The sequence below is a fragment of the Melanaphis sacchari genome, unplaced genomic scaffold, assembly GCF_002803265.2.
Source record: "Melanaphis sacchari strain LSU unplaced genomic scaffold, SCAv2.0 Contig4_pilon_pilon, whole genome shotgun sequence".
In the NCBI taxonomy this organism is placed as follows: Eukaryota; Metazoa; Arthropoda; class Insecta; order Hemiptera; family Aphididae; genus Melanaphis; species Melanaphis sacchari.
In genome coordinates, this window is record NW_020271335.1 from 400,230 (window position 1) to 422,016 (window position 21,787).

General features: G+C 26.9%; 4 protein-coding genes across 5 annotated transcripts; 2 read left to right on the top strand and 2 right to left on the bottom strand.

Moving 5' to 3' along the window:
* Positions 1 to 486: 486 nt before the first annotated feature.
* LOC112599176 (pancreatic lipase-related protein 2-like) lies at positions 487 to 4,647 on the bottom strand. The gene is made up of 10 exons (XM_025345986.1): positions 4,421 to 4,647; positions 4,201 to 4,323; positions 3,399 to 3,667; positions 3,005 to 3,245; positions 2,435 to 2,665; positions 1,919 to 2,089; positions 1,286 to 1,378; positions 1,104 to 1,218; positions 815 to 1,015; positions 487 to 715 (listed from the first exon to the last, which is right to left on the bottom strand). The coding sequence occupies exons 1-10, from the start codon at positions 4,515 to 4,517 to the stop codon at positions 619 to 621; spliced, it is 1,638 nt and encodes a 545-aa protein (XP_025201771.1). The 5' UTR covers positions 4,518 to 4,647; the 3' UTR covers positions 487 to 618.
* Positions 3,737 to 16,145, top strand: LOC112599177 (sorting nexin-30-like). 2 transcript variants are annotated; one of them, XM_025345987.1, is made up of 10 exons: positions 3,737 to 4,037; positions 14,031 to 14,153; positions 14,211 to 14,348; positions 14,403 to 14,513; positions 14,575 to 14,739; positions 14,889 to 15,084; positions 15,148 to 15,311; positions 15,368 to 15,493; positions 15,550 to 15,798; positions 15,864 to 16,145. In XM_025345987.1, exons 1-10 carry the CDS (start codon positions 4,005 to 4,007, stop codon positions 15,909 to 15,911), a joined length of 1,353 nt encoding a protein of 450 aa, XP_025201772.1. In that variant the 5' UTR covers positions 3,737 to 4,004; the 3' UTR covers positions 15,912 to 16,145. The 2 variants fall into 2 exon arrangements, with proteins under 2 accessions (XP_025201772.1, XP_025201773.1); XM_025345988.1 differs by lacking the exon at positions 3,737 to 4,037 and adding an exon at positions 13,731 to 13,749 and having other exon boundaries at positions 15,864 to 16,144.
* A 307-nt stretch (positions 16,146 to 16,452) lies between these two features.
* Positions 16,453 to 18,863, bottom strand: LOC112599178. Its single transcript, XM_025345989.1, has 6 exons — positions 18,340 to 18,863; positions 18,129 to 18,262; positions 17,982 to 18,064; positions 17,805 to 17,911; positions 17,556 to 17,737; positions 16,453 to 16,903 (listed from the first exon to the last, which is right to left on the bottom strand). The coding sequence occupies exons 1-6, from the start codon at positions 18,750 to 18,752 to the stop codon at positions 16,695 to 16,697; spliced, it is 1,128 nt and encodes a 375-aa protein (XP_025201774.1). The 5' UTR covers positions 18,753 to 18,863; the 3' UTR covers positions 16,453 to 16,694.
* A 266-nt stretch (positions 18,864 to 19,129) lies between these two features.
* Positions 19,130 to 21,579, top strand: LOC112598809 (probable 60S ribosomal protein L37-A). The gene is made up of 4 exons (XM_025345433.1): positions 19,130 to 19,237; positions 19,405 to 19,540; positions 19,609 to 19,693; positions 21,470 to 21,579. Exons 1-4 carry the CDS (start codon positions 19,235 to 19,237, stop codon positions 21,519 to 21,521), a joined length of 276 nt encoding a protein of 91 aa, XP_025201218.1. The 5' UTR covers positions 19,130 to 19,234; the 3' UTR covers positions 21,522 to 21,579.
* Positions 21,580 to 21,787: the final 208 nt, after the last annotated feature.

Consider the following 21,787-nt stretch of genomic DNA (forward strand, 5'->3'; position numbering starts at 1 on the left):
TACAAAACCGCTTTGCACCCTCCGTGGATTTGCGTCGAGGGGGTGAGAATATAATAAAAAGAAAAATATCAGTCATCAGTCGCTGTGTAGATAGGTACTCAATATATAATAAAATATGTATACAAAAATACAACAGATGTATATAATAATGTATAATGATGCCAATACGCACGATTCTCCCACGTGGGTTATATACTTGTACTTATATATTATATATGATCAAGAAATTTTTAATATTTATACGTTCATTATTTTATATATTTCTATCCTCTTAGTTCGCTAAATACCTACCTAACTATAATTACTATGTCATACTTTTTGCTATAGTAATGGTTTTATGGCTCATTGCATATTTTCTTTTTGTGATTTACAGTAAACATTGTAAACGTTTAATATGAAAACAAATGGGTAATATAATATTATATGTAAATGCATTTATTTATAAAGTATATAAAATCATTACGATTTTAAATTAGAATTAAACAGTTCACAAATTTATAACCATTATATTATACAATTTTAGTATTATAATATAAATGTAACAATTTCAGTCATTTGTTAAGTAGATATATTCAATAAATAATAAAAAAAAAAATTGATCGTTCTCAGTTATCTCGACTAACAAGTAGCAAATAATGAAAGAGAATAGGTTTGGGCGTATATCGTTGTTCCGTCCACGTGGATCAAATTCGAATTTTCTGTACAATTAGACCATCTAAACAAACAAAATATTTGCTACTGTAGGTAATTTCAATATGAATGAAAACATTTTTTATGATTAGCACTTAAAAATTATATATACATAGGTACTTACACGTTTCCTTCGGTGTCGAAAATGAATACTTTGTCCACAACCACATCGATTATATTACTAAGTCCATACTTTTCGTTTTCAGTTTGATAAGCTAATGATTGGAAACTCAATTCAATATTTAAATTTTTTTGCACAGATTTTTCATATCTAGCTACTGAAAGTCCTTCAGCTAGAAGTCCGCCCGAAATATAATCCATATGCCTGGAAATTTATGAACTCAATATAGATATAAGTAAAACACTGGTAAAAACGATGCTATATCAGAACTAAATATGATATCAATTATTACTTTGTTCGTAACTTAAAATTTGCTGTATTATCGCCATCTTCTAAGGATATTTGCAAGTAGCCTCGAAGTTTAGATGTTTTGGGGGATAGTAAAACGGATGCCTTGAGCTGTCTCCCTAGGATAAGATATATAATATAATTTATTTATTATTATCAATTCGAAATCAACGAAATGTCTCTTACCACAAAATGGACTTGAATCTCTAGTTGTCAAGTACAGCGGACCACGGAGTTTTGATTGAGATGCTGCAAAACCCATTGTTACACAATTCGAATCTACGAAAAAGTAATGTGAAATGTTTTTAAATTGTGATACAATTATAAATAATAATGCATACAATTTGATATGCTTTTTTTCATTAATAGAGTTACGTACACTTAAATCAATATTTACTTTAGCTCATATTAAATAAATTAAAACAACGTAAAATAGAACTTAAAAAACGCAATGATAAGTGCACCGAACTGTGAAAACGAAATTTCACGCAGACTTGGCATACTTGAGTACCTAAGAGTATAATTAATACGTAACGTTCATATTATACAGATCTCAGTTTCGTGAGATTCTTTTAGTCTAAACATAAATTTATTTCCAATATTTTATCACATAGTGACTACTGACTAATATCTTTTTCATTAATGAATAAATAATTTTTAAAATGGCCAACGAGTTGTCATAGCATAATATCTGTTGGGTATACGAATAAATGTATATGCGCAGTGCGAAAATTCTGTAGTTATATGCTAATTGTATATTATATTAAATTATTTGTGGCGATGGGTCATATAATATATATTTTATAATAGGTTAGATACCTGTGCAATTTGTGGGGAAGCACTCGCCCCTCTGAAACATTGACCATCCGGTAGGACAGGGAAATGCGGTAAACTGACATGCGTCGGGATCTGACACAGCTTTGAGACTTTCCAGGAAGAACTGCAACGCTCGGAGATGATTGCATACCACGCTTGAGTTCATCGTTCCCTCTATAAATATATATACATATGTATACATTAACATAACTCATAAACAGTAGGCAATTTAACAGGATATCATGTAAACCCCTTGATACTTTACTCTTCTTATCAAAAATGTAAAATGCTTTTGTAGTCAAAAAACTATTATTTAAATAGATAGTATTTCATACGTATACGTAAAAATGTACATAAAAATAACCCGGTTTAGATTGCAAAATATATTTACTTTTTAAAACTACATTTATACATTCGTAAAAAAGGACATACTTGCTTAAAATGCGCCGCGCATGAACCACAATCGCGTTATTTGATCTGAATAATATGTAATCTATATAAATATTATATTTGACTTACCGAATCGGCTTACAATTACCGAACCGCGGACTTGTTCGCAGCCTGGCTGGTCGAGACCGCCGTTTGGGAAGTAGTCGACGTCACCAATCGGGTTGAACAGGCCAAACCCCTCGGACCATATCCTGGCACCGTCTGTGTGTACTACATCAACGAATGCGGCATCGTCTGAGCTCAGTGATAGCAGTGAGGCTGACAACATTTGCCTGAACAACGGAGATGCAGGATCCAGACCTGCAGCAAATAACGACATCACTCTTTATAACAAACATCTTTGTATTAAACATACCAAATCGGCCGTAAGCTAATATTATTAACGAAATTTTCAATAAAAAAAAAAAAATCTATGCACATCAATACGCAGTTATTCCATATCGAATCGTACCTGAGTCTGAATTAGTTACCTACGGCTACGAGTCGGTACAAAACGTGCACAGGTGTATCGCACATAAATATTTTATGCCTTCAACACTCGATATAATTGGAACGATAATGTATCAATATACATTCAAATTTGATTCTTAAAATTCTCAATACATTAGTAGTAGGTTTACTTGAGACCCGCAGCATTACCTGTAATCCTACCAACGCGTATGTCGAGTAGCTTCAACGCCTTGCCCGCAAAGCCGGCCACATGAGCGCCGAGGCTGAACCCAATCATATGAATCTTGGCTGGGTCACTGTTCAGTGCTATCATGTCTGTGATCAATATTGCTAGCTGGCGTCCGATTAACTGCGTATTGGCGGCCGCAAGTGCGTATCCCGGGCCGGCGGCTCCTTTTTCCCAGTCCACGAGAATCACGTTCGCGTCTTCCTGCAATGCAACGTATTTAAATTAAAAAAAATTGTTTTAAATTTTTATGTAAAATTATAGACCTATAGGCTATAACCGCGTCGCGTATACATACATATATATATATATATATATATATATATATATATAGGTATAATATTTCTACAAACTAACCAAGTCCAGGAGCGCATTGCCGAGGAGTTTTGCTACTTTGTCGTGTCCGCTGCCTTTGAATCCGTGGATAATGATTTTAGTTGGTAGTTCGGGCTTGAAGTTGGAGTTGATCATCGAATCGTGCTGGTCGCCGTACTTGATAAAAATCAGATCGCTGCGATTTTGTCGGGTCATCACCAAGAATTTCGTGTCTACCGTATCCGGCGATTGAGGCGATTTCATAAGCGGTGAATAACTGGACCGGGGTATAGGAAAACATCCGACCATGTCTGCAGCGTTATTTTTGACGTATCGTTGTTCAAAAACATAAAACAACAAAATAAAAAACCCATCGGCAAGTCTTATAATATGTGATGCATAGCGTGTGACATTCGTAATATATGCGTTGCACGTATCGTCAGTCTTTCGTACGAGATGAATAATAATTCGCCGATGTTGCAGTTATTTTAAGCCGACAAGTTAATAGTGCTTTTGCTCGTAAAGTCGTCACAAAAGTATACGTGCAGTGCACGTGAGTTTATATATACGTATACGTGTGTTTCGCGACAGTTACTTTTTCACAGACGCCGTTGTTCAAGTCTTAAATTTTTGTCGTTTTGGTAAAAAATGATCGTCGGTCCTTGTGTTACGATGTCTGACGTAAGTTAGTTTTTTATTAAAATTTAAGTCAGTCGCAGTTTAGAAATATAATATATTACGCATAAAAATTACAAAATATATGCACATATTGTTTATGATTAATCAAACTAGACTTAAGATCTAAATGGTCTTAAGATCTCTAAAAATTTTAAGTTTATCTTACCGTAGCAAATTTGTTTTGAAGATCTTGACTTTTTTCTCTCTTGTCTCCTAGACAAATGGTCTCTGACCAATTGCATTGCACGCTTACCCAATATATTTGATGGCCAAAAATCATAATTAGAAACTATTTAACGCGATTATTGAAAAAAAAAATGAAAATGAAAATTCAATTAACACATAATTAAAAAAACAAAAAATCAGTGGTATAATTTAGCGTTTACCTTCAGACGCTGCTTTAACTAGACCCACATGGTCTAAAACCAAATAGGTCGCGATGAATATAGTAAAAATAGTTCTGCCATAATGTTTAGTATGCATGTTATGGTTTTATAGTATAAGATTTTTATGAGGTTCGATGTTCTTAAGGCGCGAATCTAACATGACTGTTTAAAAAATCAACATTGATAAAACTATAACGCTAAGAGTTCACTAAATTATATAATACTATAGTGTCAAGTGTGTTAACCATTATATTATTATTGTTCCTTGTTATTATATATATGTTTTTACTTTCACTCTGTTGAAGGTAAACTCTATAATATTATATCAAGTGATAGGTAGGTAGGTAGGAAGGTATCTTTACAGTTACATAGAATTTACACGCTGACAGCTGGTTATGTACCAGATTATTATATTGTAGTACACGCACGCGTGTATAAATTACACCAAGTATACATTTTTTGATTTTCAAGTAGTTTTTATACATAAAAAAAATATTCATACTTCACTGCAGCCTGCAGGTAATATACATTGATATAATATCATAAATTCATAACAATAGACCATTCAGAAGTATACTATATAAGTAGTAGGTACCTATATAATATATATGTGTGACATTAACATCGAAATATACAGCAATTTTAATAACATGCAGTACCTAGTTACATAATACAACAAGACGTGTTTAATAGTTTCATAAAATAAATTATACTTTATTGAAAAAATAAATATAGTAATAATTATATAAAAAATATATTGGTTAAAATCATCTTTGAAACTTACAAATTCGCAACTATAAAACTATCATTGTAAAATATATTAAATAAATCAAAATATAAAAATATAAAAATAAAAATATTTTAAAAAAAAAAGATTAGTAAATTGAGATGGACTATGGAAGGAGTATAATGGTCATGGATTTATTTTGGAAACCTTTATGTATATAAATCAGCTATTTGTATAAATATCTATAAACAAAGGTAGATATGTCTTAATTATCTCACTCTTGCACGTATATTTTATACAAGATTAAGTTCACGATCTTAGTTCGTGATTAGTGATTACCGATGTAGTAAGGTAAATAATCATTTATCAATAAACATAGAGGTTAGACACTAATATATAATTTAAAAGCATAGACCTTATACTAATTTAAGGTATATAAGGTATATTATTTAAGGTATATTTTAGGTAGTAAGGTTATATGTTTAAAACATATAACGACATTGACATTATTACTTCTTACCAATATTAATATACAATAATGTTAAAAGTATTATAGCTAGTTCTATTATTCATTAAAATATGTCCTAAATATTCTGAATAGGTATACGAAAATAGCATAAATAATTTAGGTGTATACCTATTTACTTGTCATTATTATTTATTGTAATTTGTAGTCTATAATATACTATAGAGCGTAAGAAGTATTCACCAACATAAGTCATGTGTCAATCTCAATTTATTAGACATTAGTATCACCACATAAAATATACAGTTAAATACCTCACTAAATATTAATTTAAAATTATAAGCTGGAATACGCTAATACTTAATTAGATATTTAAATTAATTTAATTTATAATAGCTAATAGATACCTTTGTTTTGTATAGCATATTTTGAACTTTATTTTAAAACTAAATATTTTTAAGTTTTTATTAAATTATTTTTGGAATTAATCTCATTTACAATTATGAATACCTAGTGTTAAAATACTACAAACATCCTATGTTGAACATTAGTTAGTAATTGACATATTATTTAAATCATAAATATAGTAAAAGAAAAGTTAACAAAATATTAAAATTTAAGTAGTTTTACAATTGAAATGTATGTTTAATAACTTTTATATCTACAAAAATAAATATAATTATAATTTAACTGAATCAACAATAAACATCAACATGTTCATATAAATAAAATAAAATATTATACTTTATAATTTATTTATACCCTTCATGTACTCGTATGTATACAAGTGAGAAAAAAAATATTTTTATAAAATATCAAGTACATTATTAAATAACTACATATTAAATGCTGATTTAATATCAATTATATTCCAAAAAAACAAATTTTATTTTATTGAATTTGTAGTGGACATCAATGTATTTACATAGGAAAAAGCATAGTTTGTACGTATATTTTTTTTAAAATAAATAAATAATTATTTCTTGTTAAATTAATTTTTACTTTAAAATCAAGATTTTTTAGTACTTCTTGACATTAAATTTAATTATTTAAAAATTAAAAGAGAAAACTAATTTAAATATAAATATTTTCTACGATTCGTTAATATAAAAATATTAAAAAACTGAATAGTCTTTCATAGCCAAAATGTGGAAGTTATTTTACATTGCATTTAAAAAATAACAAATATAAAAAAATAGTTTTGAATCGAATCAGAAGTTTGACTTTAAATTAAGCAACTAGAGGAACAAATAAAAACAGCATATTCTAACTAAGAACATTCAATAGAAAAATATACGTTTTTTATAGCAAATAAATTTTTAAAATTTGAATCAATCTTTTGTAAGATATTTTTTTTAAGTATATTCTGTAAACACTTTTTGGAGTACGAAAAATGTTTTGATGTTGATGATCAATGAGTTAATTTTTGGTAGTAAATTAAACAAAACTAATAAAAATTGTAAAAATTAGCAAATTACTTGATTATTAAAAATTTATTTTAAAAAAATGATATACTAAAAATTTGAAATTTAATACAAGATTCTTTATCAATTTTTCAATCTATTTATTATGAAAAATAAAATTAATTTTTTATTAGCATTTCAAGTTCAAATGTTTACGACATTCGGTATTTATCTGTAAAATAATTATTTATTATCAAACAATTTTTAATAATTTATTAAAATTAAAAAAAAAATAAAAACAATAATTACATGAAATTTTCATAACACTTTTATATTATAATTTTTATTATACAGTAAAATATTCAAAAAATGTAAACACTTTTTAAGTTATTTATATGTATGAAAAATACCTATTTTTTTCTATGAATGTTGATAAAAAAATTATTCGCTGAATCCAAAGGTGGGCAAGTTAATGAAAATATTTAACTCAAGTTTAGTTAAGTTAAAAGAGCACAAAATTTATAAGTCAGAACTTAACCGTTAACAAATTATAAATTTAACTCGATAAATTAACATTTAATATAAAAAAAAAAATACTAACTTAACTCAGTTTAAAAAAATTTAATCTATTTTTTTTTTTTAATTAGAATGTAAATTGCATAAAGAATGACTATCTATATCTTTCTAAATTACAAAATTATAAAAAAAAAAAATTAATTTAATTTTTATTATAATGCACATTGTACAGTGCAAATACCCTTTTGGCCTTTTACGTTACATGATATATTATTTATTGATTTAAACTATATACATCTCAAATTAATAATTCAACAAATATTATTTTTTTATATAATATAACAATTGAAAATCATAAAACATTAAAACAATACAATTTATAATTCATAATTGTATTAAAATAATTTCTAATATCAACTGCAAAAAGCTAATTTATTTCAACTGTCAATTAAACTCCTGAAGTTCATAAGTTGATTAGAAAAAAAACTAACTAGTTAAACAAAAAAGTTATAAAAAAAATAATATTTTAACTAGTTAATAAACTTTTGGCCGAATCAAACTTCTTGAAAATTTTATATAAGATCCCAAACACTTGATTCTTATATTTTTATAAAAATATTATTTTTTTTATATGCATTTTAATTTTTAAGTTCAAATTTTGAAAAAATCCGTTAAAATTGGAAAAATTGCAAACTATTTAATAGTTGCATGAAAACTTTTATTTTTTTTATCTTAATTTTAAAAATTTAAATAGTATTTCTCATATATATTAACTCATATTAGAATCGTAAAATCTAAAAATATATATAGTTAATCATTATTTAAACATTTTAAGTTTAAATTTTAACGAAATTACCTATTTAAACGATAAACAAAAATGTTAATTATTTAATTATAATTTATAAACATTATTTATGGAATCTTAGATTTTTAAGTATATTTTATTATTATGTAATATGGACTTTATTACAATACGTAATGACATTTTTTATTTATTTTAAAATAACATCTATTTAAATTATGAATATATTTTTGATATTTTACAGAGTTTACAGATAAATAAAATTAGATTTCGAGCTGCATAAAATTTTACAATATCATGTACAATATTTTAATGTGATGCTTGAAAATAAATACTTTTTAATTTAAAAAAAATATACAATATTGTAATTATTTATGCTCTTCAAAAAATGACATATGTGGCGTTGTGGCATGAACAACGACTTAAACATATATAGTGAATACTTATACGTACCAATATAATTTAAGTATTACTAATATATATATTAAATATATTTACCATTTGTGTAGGTTTATCATGAGTTATTGTTGTTCACGTAGGTATATGGTGACATGTATATGATTTCACAACAAGCTATGTAATTATTTTGTTATACTGTCCGACGTATTAATGACATTAATATATCGGCCATGTTTCACGGTCATCTTATAACACCCGAAATTTGCTTAAAACTTGGTTTAATTACCATTCTATGCAGCCTGAACAGGATTTAAACAACTAATATTTACACGGAATTTGTCCATAAAATACAGAACAGTCATAGACACTGACGGTGTCTAATTCTAGTTAAAAAAAAAAAAAAAAATGATAAACCATCACATTGTCACAATATTCCTTTCAACCCGCTACAAACCCGAAACAATAGATGCATATTATTATATACCTATACTTGTGATCAAACGACGTGCATATAATATTACATTTATTATTATTGTTGTAGATCTATAAGTTTTATGTTCAAGGACGAGCGTTGTTTATAAATTATAAATAATGGTAAGGACTATCTAAATACAAGCGGAGTGGGTTTAGAGAAGTTTTTTGAGAGTGACGAGTACATTTTTCTTTTCTTTATTTTCTCGAGAGTATTTTTTTATACATCAGCTAGGAGTTTGAATTTTATGAAATGTTACAATTTTAAATATTTGATCATAGAAATTTCAAAAATTATATTATATTAAATGTATACACATAAAATAAATAAAATTTCATTTATTCTATGATATACATTTCACTATAATGTTCACAAATATATTATTATGCTTCTCTAAGAAAGCTATTCTATGTTTCCATAAACTTTGATACGTCACCTATGGCGTTAGATACCTACCCTGTTGTTTATTAGTTATCAACTTATCAACAACTAAATAATTCACCGAATAAACACATAAAATAACAAGTTACAAGAGTACTCGTACTTTGAATAACCAATATTGACGATAACATCGAAAGTTATTCTTTTATTAATTATAATATTTACAATTGGACAAATTAATGTAAGGATTTTAGATTTTTAATAGAATAATTAAAAAAAATATAAATCACTTCAATTTCAAATATTCAAAATCATATTTAAAATTTTCAATTTCAAGAACCAAGAGTAGACATTTAAGACGCTTAGACTACTCTACAAATTTAAATAATGTTAAAAAATCTATCAAATTAAATCCTAAATATTTTTTAGGAAATCTTTAACGATATGAAACCTAAAAAAGCGGGAAAGTGAAAACCGCTCTGCTGTAAAATAGGTGTTGAATGAGTTACAATTAAGGGTGTGTTAAATTCGAATTCAATGATATATCATTCTACTCGAAAAACAATTCTGAACGAAAACAATCCGTCAGCCTAAGTATAATTCGTGATATGTTTTTTTTTTTTGTGATATAGCTAGTAAAGCTATTTATTTTACTTTCAGTTTTAGTATAGACTGATATAATGTAGTATTTTGCTATTATAATAATTTACATTTACACCAAAATATTTAAACTGAAAATCAGATAAAAAAAAAAAAAACAACATATATACCTATTTATAAATTATTAAAGGTGGGCTTTAATTAATTATAAATAATATATAATATTGATGATAATCTATAGCTTTTTCCAGTTAATTTGAAAAATTATACGTTAAGTTTAAATTATATCTATGACGTACTGTAGACTATAGTTAAAACTAATTGATAATTCATTATTATTACTTATTTTATTTTTTAGATATAGATATATCTTGATAGTAATAATTACTATAACTAAATTATTTAGTTGACACAAATGAGTAATTATACTTAAACTATTATATCTAGTGCTTGTTATAAGAAGGGATAGTATAGGATGCATTTTTAAAAAATATTTAATTATTATTTAAAACAATTTAAGTTTCATGATTAGGTGTATAATTGGTACTCAGTAGTATAATTTAAAAAACAATAACTGAGTTTAGTTAATATTTTTCTCCGTCTAAGTGACTTTTTCATTAAAATTAAGTCCTGTTAACTATTTTAATTATCCGGATTTCTGACAAAGTAAATTATCGTTACTAGTCTTATTGTATAGTATAGCCAATATAGGTAATAATAACTAATAAGTACCTATATTATAATATGATTAAAAACTTTACTAAATTAAAATAAATAATATTGAAATACTTAACATTTTAGCAATTTACTTGCTAAATAATTATTTAGAAAAAATATTTTAAGCTACGGTAGGTAACTATAGTATCTTGTGTCTAAAAGTGAAAAAAGTACCCTAGTATTTTTTCGAAAATGTTAAATATATTTTGTGTCTTGAGGTAAACAATAATATATTTAATTTCTAAATTATTTTTTTTTTTTTTTTAATTTCCTGTCCATCCTATAGACATGTACAATTAAAACGGAAATAAAAAATTATATCTGTTATGTTTTTTAAATAATATTATCATAATCGTTTTATTATTATTAAATTTTAAAACATTTTCTAGAAGATTCCCAATAACTATGTCTAACGATATCTCTGCTTTCTCTCTCCTTATTAATCGTATGCATGTGTATGCGCAATCATACACATAAAAATAATATACGTTAATAAATAATAAATTTGTAAAAGTGAATTTGTTACGTTTACATAAGTGAACAACATTTACCCTGCCCTACGTGTACGCAGGTACCCACAAAAATAAACTAATACTTTTTTTAATTTTGTGCAAATTACATTTACAATATTGGCAAATTATTTGCTTAGATTATCTTGAACAGATATTCTAAAAACAATATAGTAAATATTTTTTAAGTGATAGCTGTGTACAGTGTGTACTCATGTGGTCGTGTGCTATTTACTTAACATGCGCGCTAAGTAGATATGCATATGGGTGGCTATAGCAGGTCAGTCCGCTCGGATTTATTGGTATATTAATTACAATTGTATACATTTATTACACCTACTAAGCTTATATTTATTATGTATTTATCCCGCTATCATGATGTATAGGTACATAGTACTTATACTGAGTTATACCTAATACCTACTACATAATGTTTACACATACAAACCCGACACCCTACTGAGTATAGATTGACAGTGATTAGCGATGTGTATTTCCACACAATATATAATATTATATTATAAATTACAGTATTACACTGTGTAATACATATTTAAACTTTTATTGTAGATTGTGATTTTTAATAGTTATATATCTATTTTGCGTACCAATAACTAGCTATATACTTTAAATTGTAAATACAATAGGTAACTAGTAATTTTACTCAGCTATAAGGTACCTATAGAAAAACGAAAAATTATACCTATTTGTTTATCGTCCCAAAGGTTAGGTTAGGCTAATTAGCTAAATGTATGATTTAAATATACTGTAAGATTGTAAGAAGTATATCTATAACCAATAAGTCTCTAAAAATGTTTATCAAATACGTTTAAAAATACATGGTAATTATATTACTAAGTGCACACAATGGGGTAGCTAAACATTAAACTCTTCTTTGCACGTACATGCAATCATTTTGTAAAATTTCAACTACACCCTACTGGGTACTGCATCAAATTGAATGTATAATTATACTATTAATATATTAGTAATGTTTAATTACTATTCATTTGTACAGTTAAGAAGGTGCTTGGACTCTTGCGAATACACTCACCATAATTTTTTTAAATATATAGAAACGATGGTCCTTTGGACTTTTAATGTGCTTAAAAAAAAAAACTTATGAAAGGTCCGCTATAATATAAAGTACATTTTAACTACTTATTAAATAAAATTAAATACGTGTCGATATGTTAAAAATGTGACAATATAAAAAAAAAAAACAAAAAAAAAATAATATAATAATATAATAATAATATTATATTATTATAATTATTATAATTGTTTTTAATAAAACAATTATTTTTTTGATTTAAACATAAATACACTTCACACTTAATGCACTTGACTAATGATTTTTTTTATTTTTAATAATGACAATTTTTATTTTTAACCTCTATAAGTACAAACTTATAAATCAATCCAATTGTTTATCAGAAACCACACATCAAGTTGAAGATTGAAGCATTTTTTCAAATACTTTTCGTATATACGATACTGATCATGCGCATTGGAAAATTGTATTTTTACGATTTTGCGGGGGTGTATTAAAATTTTTTAGCAGGACGAAATAAAATACATTATAGGTACTGTATGGTTTGAATGACTTGAATTCAAATTCGTATACATGGGAATTCTGTTTATAATTTATAGGAACATTGGAACTATTGGAAGATATTAAGCCCGTATTCTAAGTACCTAATATACTACCACAATAAACAAATAACTTTTGTTTGTTCTTTTCAGTTTTATCTTTTTTATCATCACTATTAATTTATAAAAAATCTATCATTATATTATTATATTGCAGATGAATGATAAATTGCGACAACCATATTTGTATTAAAACATTATTAGGCATTAGCTATCTCTACAGTCTACAATACAATAATAATATTATTTAACTATCTTAATACGTCTATATCATATTATAGACTCAGAAACAATAAAATAAAAGCGGCAACTACAGTTGGTTTCGACGCGTTATTATATTTTTCTAAATTACAATGATCGTACTATGTGTCTATGTTTAACCGACAACCATTCAGATAATAATAATTACTTTAATATTTGTTCGTGAGTCGTTAAATCTAATAAACACAACAGCTGTAGTACAATTAAACACAAACGCGAGTGCGCGCCCTCGTACAACGCCCAAGCACTTACCGACAATAATGATTGCAAAACAATAAAAATTAATACGATTTGTGATTTTAATACGTCATTGTTAATCGTTATAGTAATGGATGTAAAATATGTAGTACACTATAATTATATTATTATTTTTATTTGGTTTCTTGATTCGTGATCTCTATCAGATCTCCGTCAGTCCATTCAGTGAGTCATTTTCAAGTGTGGTTGACTGTTGAGAGTTATCAATAATTAAATAGATTGATAATGTCGCGTTAATAACACTTTCAAGGTTATGTTTAAATTGCATGTAAATACTTGGGAAAATGTCAAAATGATGATAATGATAAAACTTAAAGTCTGAGTGTCGGACGGTTTTTTTGAAATATACTTACGCTAGCCTCGGGAACGCTATACGTCTTATTCATTGTTATTATTATTTTTCTGCAAAAACGAATGATGATTGTAAATAAAAACATGAATTTCAGCTGTCGGATAATTCCGAACCCGATGAAATGATGACTGATCAGAATTCTGCGGTACTTGAAGTGTCTGTCGAAGAAAAAGGCGTTACTCCAATGCCTCAGACTCTTCTAAATGATACTTCTACGGTAAATGTATTTTATATTAAAGACTGGTAGTTATTAATTTAAAACTATGGTTTCTAGTTAGTCTCGTTTCCAACAAACACCAATGACTTTCAACTCAAATTAGACTTTCGACGCGATATTCAAGTACGGGTTGACAATCCACAAAAGATTGTTGAACCATTGGAGACTTATATCACATATAGAGTATCTACTAAGGTAAAATTTGATACTCTCACAATGGTGTAAAATATTTGACCTAGTTTGTTTTAGGCGGATAGAACAGATTATCCTCACAAAGAGTATGTTATTCGCCGACGTTACAATGATTTTATATGGCTGAGACAAAACATTGCTGTTGAATATCCTGATCGTATAGTGCCTGTAAGGTTTTTTTTCTTCACACAAGTTTCTTTTTTAGTTTTAACATTGTTTTTATTTATAGCCTTTACCAGCAAAACATACAATTCTTGGTCAGTTAGACAGGTATTCAAAAGAATTTGTCACATGCCGAATGATATTGTTGGAACGTTTTTTGACACGTTTAGTTTGTCATCCTATTCTTACAGAAGATAAACATCTAAGAGTTTTTTTAACTGCAAATGCTACCGTATGAACACTTTATTATATAAAAAAATGACCTTCAAAACTATTTTGATGCATTTCTATGAATTAAATTTAAAAATATTAGAAAGATTGTAGTAAATTTGTTTGAATAAGTTTTAAAAAAAAAAATTGATTATATATTCTTGATTTTAGGAATTCACCACATACAAAAAACGTGGAACAGGACTACTAAGACGTATGTCAAACAGTCTAAATACCATTTCTGTGTCATATAATTCAAGACAGGTAGATTTTGAGTTTGATCCCATCAGAAATCATCTTCATGGTCTATCTGAGAAGTTAGCCATGTTAGAAAAAGTAGCTCAGAGAATCCACAAAGAAAGAAAAGGTTTTTAATGTTTTATTATAATTTAAAATTAAAAACATTTTTAAACAATTTTCTTATTTTTAGAACTGTGTGTGGAATCTCACCAACTTGGAGCAGCATTCATTGAATGGTCTTCTAATGAACAATCTATCTCTGTTGCACTATCCCGCATTGGTCATACTATCACAGCCAATAGTTCTGCTTTACGCCATAATTTAATATCAAACTTTATAAGTGACTGGGCACAGGTAATTGAATAAAACAAAAATAGTAATACAATAATTCTAATGATTTGTTTCGACAGCCACTGAAGGATTATGTTAGCTATATAGAATGTGTCCGAGAAACGCTAGGTAAAAGAGATGCACTGCAAATACAGTATGAGCAATCTCTTATGGATTTAGAGAAGAAGAAGGCTGACAAAGATAGGGTAAATTTTGTCTTATATATTTTAGTAAATGATTATAATTCTTGAATATACATTAGGTAACTAACGATGAAAAACCATTAATGTCATTCTGGTCAAAATCAGAAATAGATAAAGAAGAAAAAATAGAAAAGATGAGTCAAGTTATCCCTAAATTAGTGTCAGCCGTTGAAGCTAACCAGGAACGGTTGGATGTTTGTAGTAATGTGTTCAGGCAAGAGTATGGACTGTGGAAGTGCCAAAAAAAAGCAGATTTCAAAAGCATGCTAACTGCCTTAGCCGAAAGCCATATACAGTATTATCAACATGTTAGTATAGATAACAATAGTATTCAAAACAGTTTTTTTAATGTTACTAATTAATTGTGTTACAGTGTGCTGCATCTTGGGATTTAGTCTTTAAACGCATGTCATCAGAATAAAATAATGAGCTTAATCTTTTAGTAAACCACAAAAAGAAAACATAGACAAGGTATATTTTCTTATTTTATGATAAAATTGATTAAATATTAATCCCAGAGAAGAAATTATATTATTATTGATCCTATGTAAAAATGTCAATGTAACTAGGAAGTAAAATATATATATTGTTTTGTTGTTTTATTATAACTCTATATTTCGGAAAAATATTCATTCCATGTCTTTTAAGTTATTCACTATACCAAACTATAATATAAATATATTTTTATTGTTTAATGTCATTTGAAACATAGTTATATGAATTAAAATTTTTTTTTAATAAAATAAGTTGTTTTAATAAAAAAATTACATTAATTGCATTACGAATAACTAGTGAAAAATATGTTTAGTTCTAACAAGTGATAACATTTCATAGCTATAGTATCACACGAAGAAAAAAAAAATTGCAAAGTAACATAGTACAATTAACTAATATTTGATTTATGTTATATATAATATGACAAATATTTTTTGTCTTCTATAAAACATAGTAAATCAATAGTCTATAATAGCTTTTATTTTTTTTTATAAACTTGTTTGAATTATAAAAAAAGGACAGGTTAACAATTTTGTTTTCATAAAATGGATACTAAAATCATCACAGTTACGTATACTAATAAAGGATAAGTATTTAATCATTCTAATGATTGACTTTAAGTTTGTCCTGATTACAAAAATGTAAAATGTACCAATAGTTAATGTTAAAAAGCGATTAAAAAAAAAATGTATACCATCATTATTCAGAATCATCGTTCTGTGGGCGTAGATGCAGTAAACATTATATTTTTGGAACTATTTCCAAATGGTACCATACTAGACATTTCCTTAATGCTCATAGTCATAGTTTGGTAACCAGTATCTGAGCTGTTTTCCATCATTAAACTACTTTTTTCAGTGCGTCGACGTTTCGGCATTGACATTGTAGATACCGGAGTCAAAAAAATAAAATCTTTGTCTATAAAAAAAATAAAATACACCAATTGTTATTTAATTGAAACAATTTTAAAGAACATACAATGATTTTATAACTTTTATAATTATCAATAAATTATTAATAATAAACCAAATTTTAAATCTTAACCAAACCAACACCTCAATGTTAAAAAAATTTATATCAAACTATTTAGTATTTAGTATTGCCCAAAATTCTTGTAAATATTCGTCAAACCAGATTTATTGGCTATTATAACTTCAAGTTAAAATACTGAAAATATATACTTATTAAAAATATTGAAGATTAGAGAAAGTGGTTTGTTTATTTATTTTTAATAAAAAAAATCTTTTTGGGTTGAACATATAGTAATATCCTGCAATAGCATTATTTCGATGGTTTAAGTATAATTAATACAATATATATTTAAAAGCAGAATAATATGTAAAAAGTATTGTCATTATGGTTAGTTTATATATTATATGAAAAATTAAATGACAAAAATGAGTCTAGGCTTGATTCAAAAATAAAACTCAAAACTTGATTTGATATTAAAATTTAAAGTTTGACTAAATACTAATAATTATTCATACAAGTTACCAAAAATGTTTAATCATTTAAAGTCGACAATATAATTAAGAAAATGTAAAGCGATAACATGTCTTAAATTACTTACTTTTATGGTTGGGGGGAGTATTTTCCCTATCGTTTTTATTTATTATTGGAGATACATCAATAGGAATATGACAGTCTTTAGGTAGTTCTTGTACGCCTAAATGATTTCCAAGTACTGGTCCTTTTGAATTAATGGTTTTAATAAAACTCTTTGTTAATGGGCTAACTGACAGATTTCTGCGTCTATAAAAATCAATTAAAAAAATTAAGCATGAAAATAATTTGCTTTAATTAAACACATCACACTTACATTCCTACTGGAGAAATTGGGTCATCGTTATCATTCATAAAAAATAATTTGCGGCGTAAATTTGAGTTGTCTTTTGTAGGACTTATTTCTTCTTCATATTTTTTAGTCTATACAAATTGAGAAAAAATATATTATAAATTATATATTAAGAAAGTATATGAGGTAAGAGTATTTTACTGAATTCAAGAAGTATGGTTTTAGTATTTCTTCAACATGATCAGGTAATATGGAAGGAAAACTTAAATTTGTTTGTGTAGAAACTGAAAAATATTTAAAATATTTAAATGTTTTTAGATTTATTTTAATCAAATTAAATAATAGTACCTTCGCGACTATAAGACACAGATTTCTGGATTTGTTTATTTGATATGGGTGTAGATGATGAATTTTTATGAGTTTCCCAATCAACAACTTGATTATTCCAAGGGCTAGGAACTTTATGCGTTGAACAAAAATATCTATAAAAAAATGAATAACAAAAGGCATATTATAATACACTAACTAATAGGTACCTATCTAATGAATTTTTGATTACTTATTGATAGTCTCTTGTAACTTAGATTCTGTTTCATCATCAACTTGATCCTCATCTACTATACATTCATCTTCTATATGCACTGGGTTTAATTTAGATACATCATCTATATTCCATCCAAACTCAACTTCTTGTCCTGGACTTCTCACATTGGCGAATACCGTAGGGCTGATTGTGGTTTCACCCAGTCGTTGCATTAAATTATCATCAAAAGGATTATAAACTTTTTTTTTGCGTACATTGTTAGTCTTGTATTGAGAACGCAAAAGTTCTGTAGACATGCACCAGTGACGTGACGGTTTCAGAGGAGTTGGAGTGCGATTAATATGAAACTTTTTCCCAAAGGATGTTGTTTCATTTTTTTCCGAATTTAACGATATATCCATGTATTCTACTTCTTCACAATATGCCATAATTAAACTAAAAACAGGTCATCGACATTAACTATCAACATAAATACATACACTTCAACAAAACACAAAATAGAACATAACTGTGATAAATTAACAGTAATAATAGCAACAAACAAGTGTACAAAAACAAATCAATAAAAATAAAAATACAATTTTAAATTATTTTAAAACAAATAAATTAAATTATCAAATATCGTAAGACATTTTTGTAAATTTCATTCATTTTTCATTTTAACGGTTGTTTGATTGTTTGATATCCATACATTCCATACTCCAAGGACACTAAAACACTTGTGAGAGCATTTCCAAGGTGCTCGTACATTCGGTACATTTGTCGTTTAACATCCGGTAGCACTGTACTGGACCTCCCACCAAAATCGCGTTTGCCGTTTTAGGTTAACTCGTCCATTTACCCTACGTCCCCACGTCCGACCAGGTACAGTGGCTGGTTGTTGTCATTTTCGAATCACGTCCTCGGAATAATGGTAAGTTTCTTAATGTTTTTCTTTTTTCATCCGAATTTATTCGAACAATCCTTTGGTTAGAACCATCGCCCGTCTCTTTGTCATTCGGTCATTAATTTGTCGATTACGATCGTTAAAATTCGAAATCGGATTTCACAGTTTTGTAGCTGATATTGTTGTGTTTTTAGACGAAAGGTACTTCGAGTTTTGGTAAACGTCACAATAAGACGCACACTCTGTGTCGTCGATGTGGACGTTCATCGTATCACATTCAAAAGTCCAAGTGCGCCCAGTGTGGATACCCGAGCAAGAAGCTCCGTCATTGTAAGTATATTAAACTGATGAAGACAATTTCCTAAATTTTCGTCATTATTGTATTAATTTATCTCTAGACAATTGGAGCGTCAAAGCCCAACGTAGGAAGACCACCGGAACTGGCCGTCTCAGACATTTGAAGATTGTTCGCAGGAAATTTAGGTAAGTTATTTCACAACATTTTATTAGTATTGCTTTAAGACTTGTACCTCTTTAAATCATTACATGCACATGATGCAGAAAGATCAATATAATATACGCTAATACGACTATTTTAATATGGGTACTTCTTGCCCTCACTGAGTATTGTAATGACTTCTAATGTAGGTATAAAAAATAAGGAACATTTGATAATGTTAAAAAGTTTTACAATGATGTTAAATTTAATTAATATACGCTAATACGACTTAATTTAAAATGGGTAGTACTTGCCCTCTCTGAGTATTACTTTTTATTTACCATTATATCAATGTGTAGTAGATTATGTATTTATACTTATTTACATTAATTAGTTCTATTTGTATTTTTAAAAATTATTATGCTATTCATTTCTCGTTTTAAGTTAAAAGATTAAGTACTTTATATATATTTATATAATATAATCAAAATATTTTCCTTTTAATATTTCTTAAATTATCCTTTTTTTCTGGATAATATTTTTAGTATGCTATTTTATATGATTTGTATAATATCAAGATTTCAATTTAGTTTCTGAAAGATTTTATTTAGTGCTTTCAGCTTTTAACCTGTCATTGGTGACACTATGAACATTTTGCTCACCTAATTATCATTTTTAAAACTACTGGTTTATATTTCGATTTTGACATTATATATATGCTTCATTGAGTTATTCACATAAATGAATATGGAAAAACATTAAATGTTATAAATTAACTAACAAAGTTATTGAATTTAATAATGCTGTATATGTTAGTGTTACTATTCTTTTATTTTGTTATTATTTAGCAGTTCATTACTGATACATCAGTACCGTGGTATATAAATTTGTAATCTCACTTGTGTATTTTAATAGGTGAGCATTTTGCTCACATGTCAATAACAGTGTTATACAAATAATGTCATCAACGAAAGGTTAAATACATCTATGGTGAATAAATTTGGTGCCAAGAAAATCAATTGACGTTTAAGTCTTTCTACTATGTTATATTTAAATAATGACTCCTAGCTTATAAACATGGTCTAGTAATTGCAAACAGTACTTTATCATAGAATTAACCAACTGATACAAGTTGCTTTTATTTTATTTTTAAAAATATTAGTAATTTTTGATATGCTAGAAAATTTCAAACATAATATTTGCTCTTAAATTATTAAATTTTATTGTAGTAAGTATAGGTTTTATTATTATATTTATAAAGTTATAATATACTTATATGTTATACATTAATGTACATCTCTCTAGTCTCAACTGATGAATAACTATTTAAAATCCATATCAACGTTGTCTAAGATTTGTGCTATGATGTTAAATTTTATTAATATACGCTAATACGACTGAATTAAAAATGGGTAGTACTTGCCCTCTCTGAGCACAACATGCTCAGTATTATATACAGTATGTTTTTAAATCCGAGATTTCCCTATTTGGTTTTACTTCTATACATTGTATTTAATATGCTTTAAAATTTAACATGCTTATTAACAAATAATATTTATGTTATATCAATATATTTATGATTTATTTGTATGCTATACACTGTTTTTATACATCAATTATCTAGTATTAACAATCAACTCTAATTATAAAGTTCAATATTGTTTTATAGATCTGTGCAATGATGTTAAATTTTATTAATATTAGTATAATATGACTGCATTTAAAATGGGTAGTACTTGCCCTCTATGAGCATAAACTTCACATGAATAATAATCAATTCAACTTGTAATTATTTTTAACTTTTTTTTTTGCTTTTTCAGGAACGGTTTCCGTGAAGGAACCCAAGCTAAGCCCAGAACCAGACAGAGTTAATCATGTTTTCTGTTTAATTGAAAGACCATAAAAAAATATACAAATAACTTTGTAAATATTGTTTTTGTTTTTATTTAACAATAACTGTTTTAATCTAATATGCCATAATTAAAATTAGAATGACCTTAAGTGGTTGGTACATTTATTATTTTATTTTGAAAATTTATGATTAATACAGTTAAATTATATTAGTGTTATTAGAAATTGAAACTTATACTGTAATCGAGATTTAAGACTAGTTGGAGGCAGTCAAGACACCACCTATA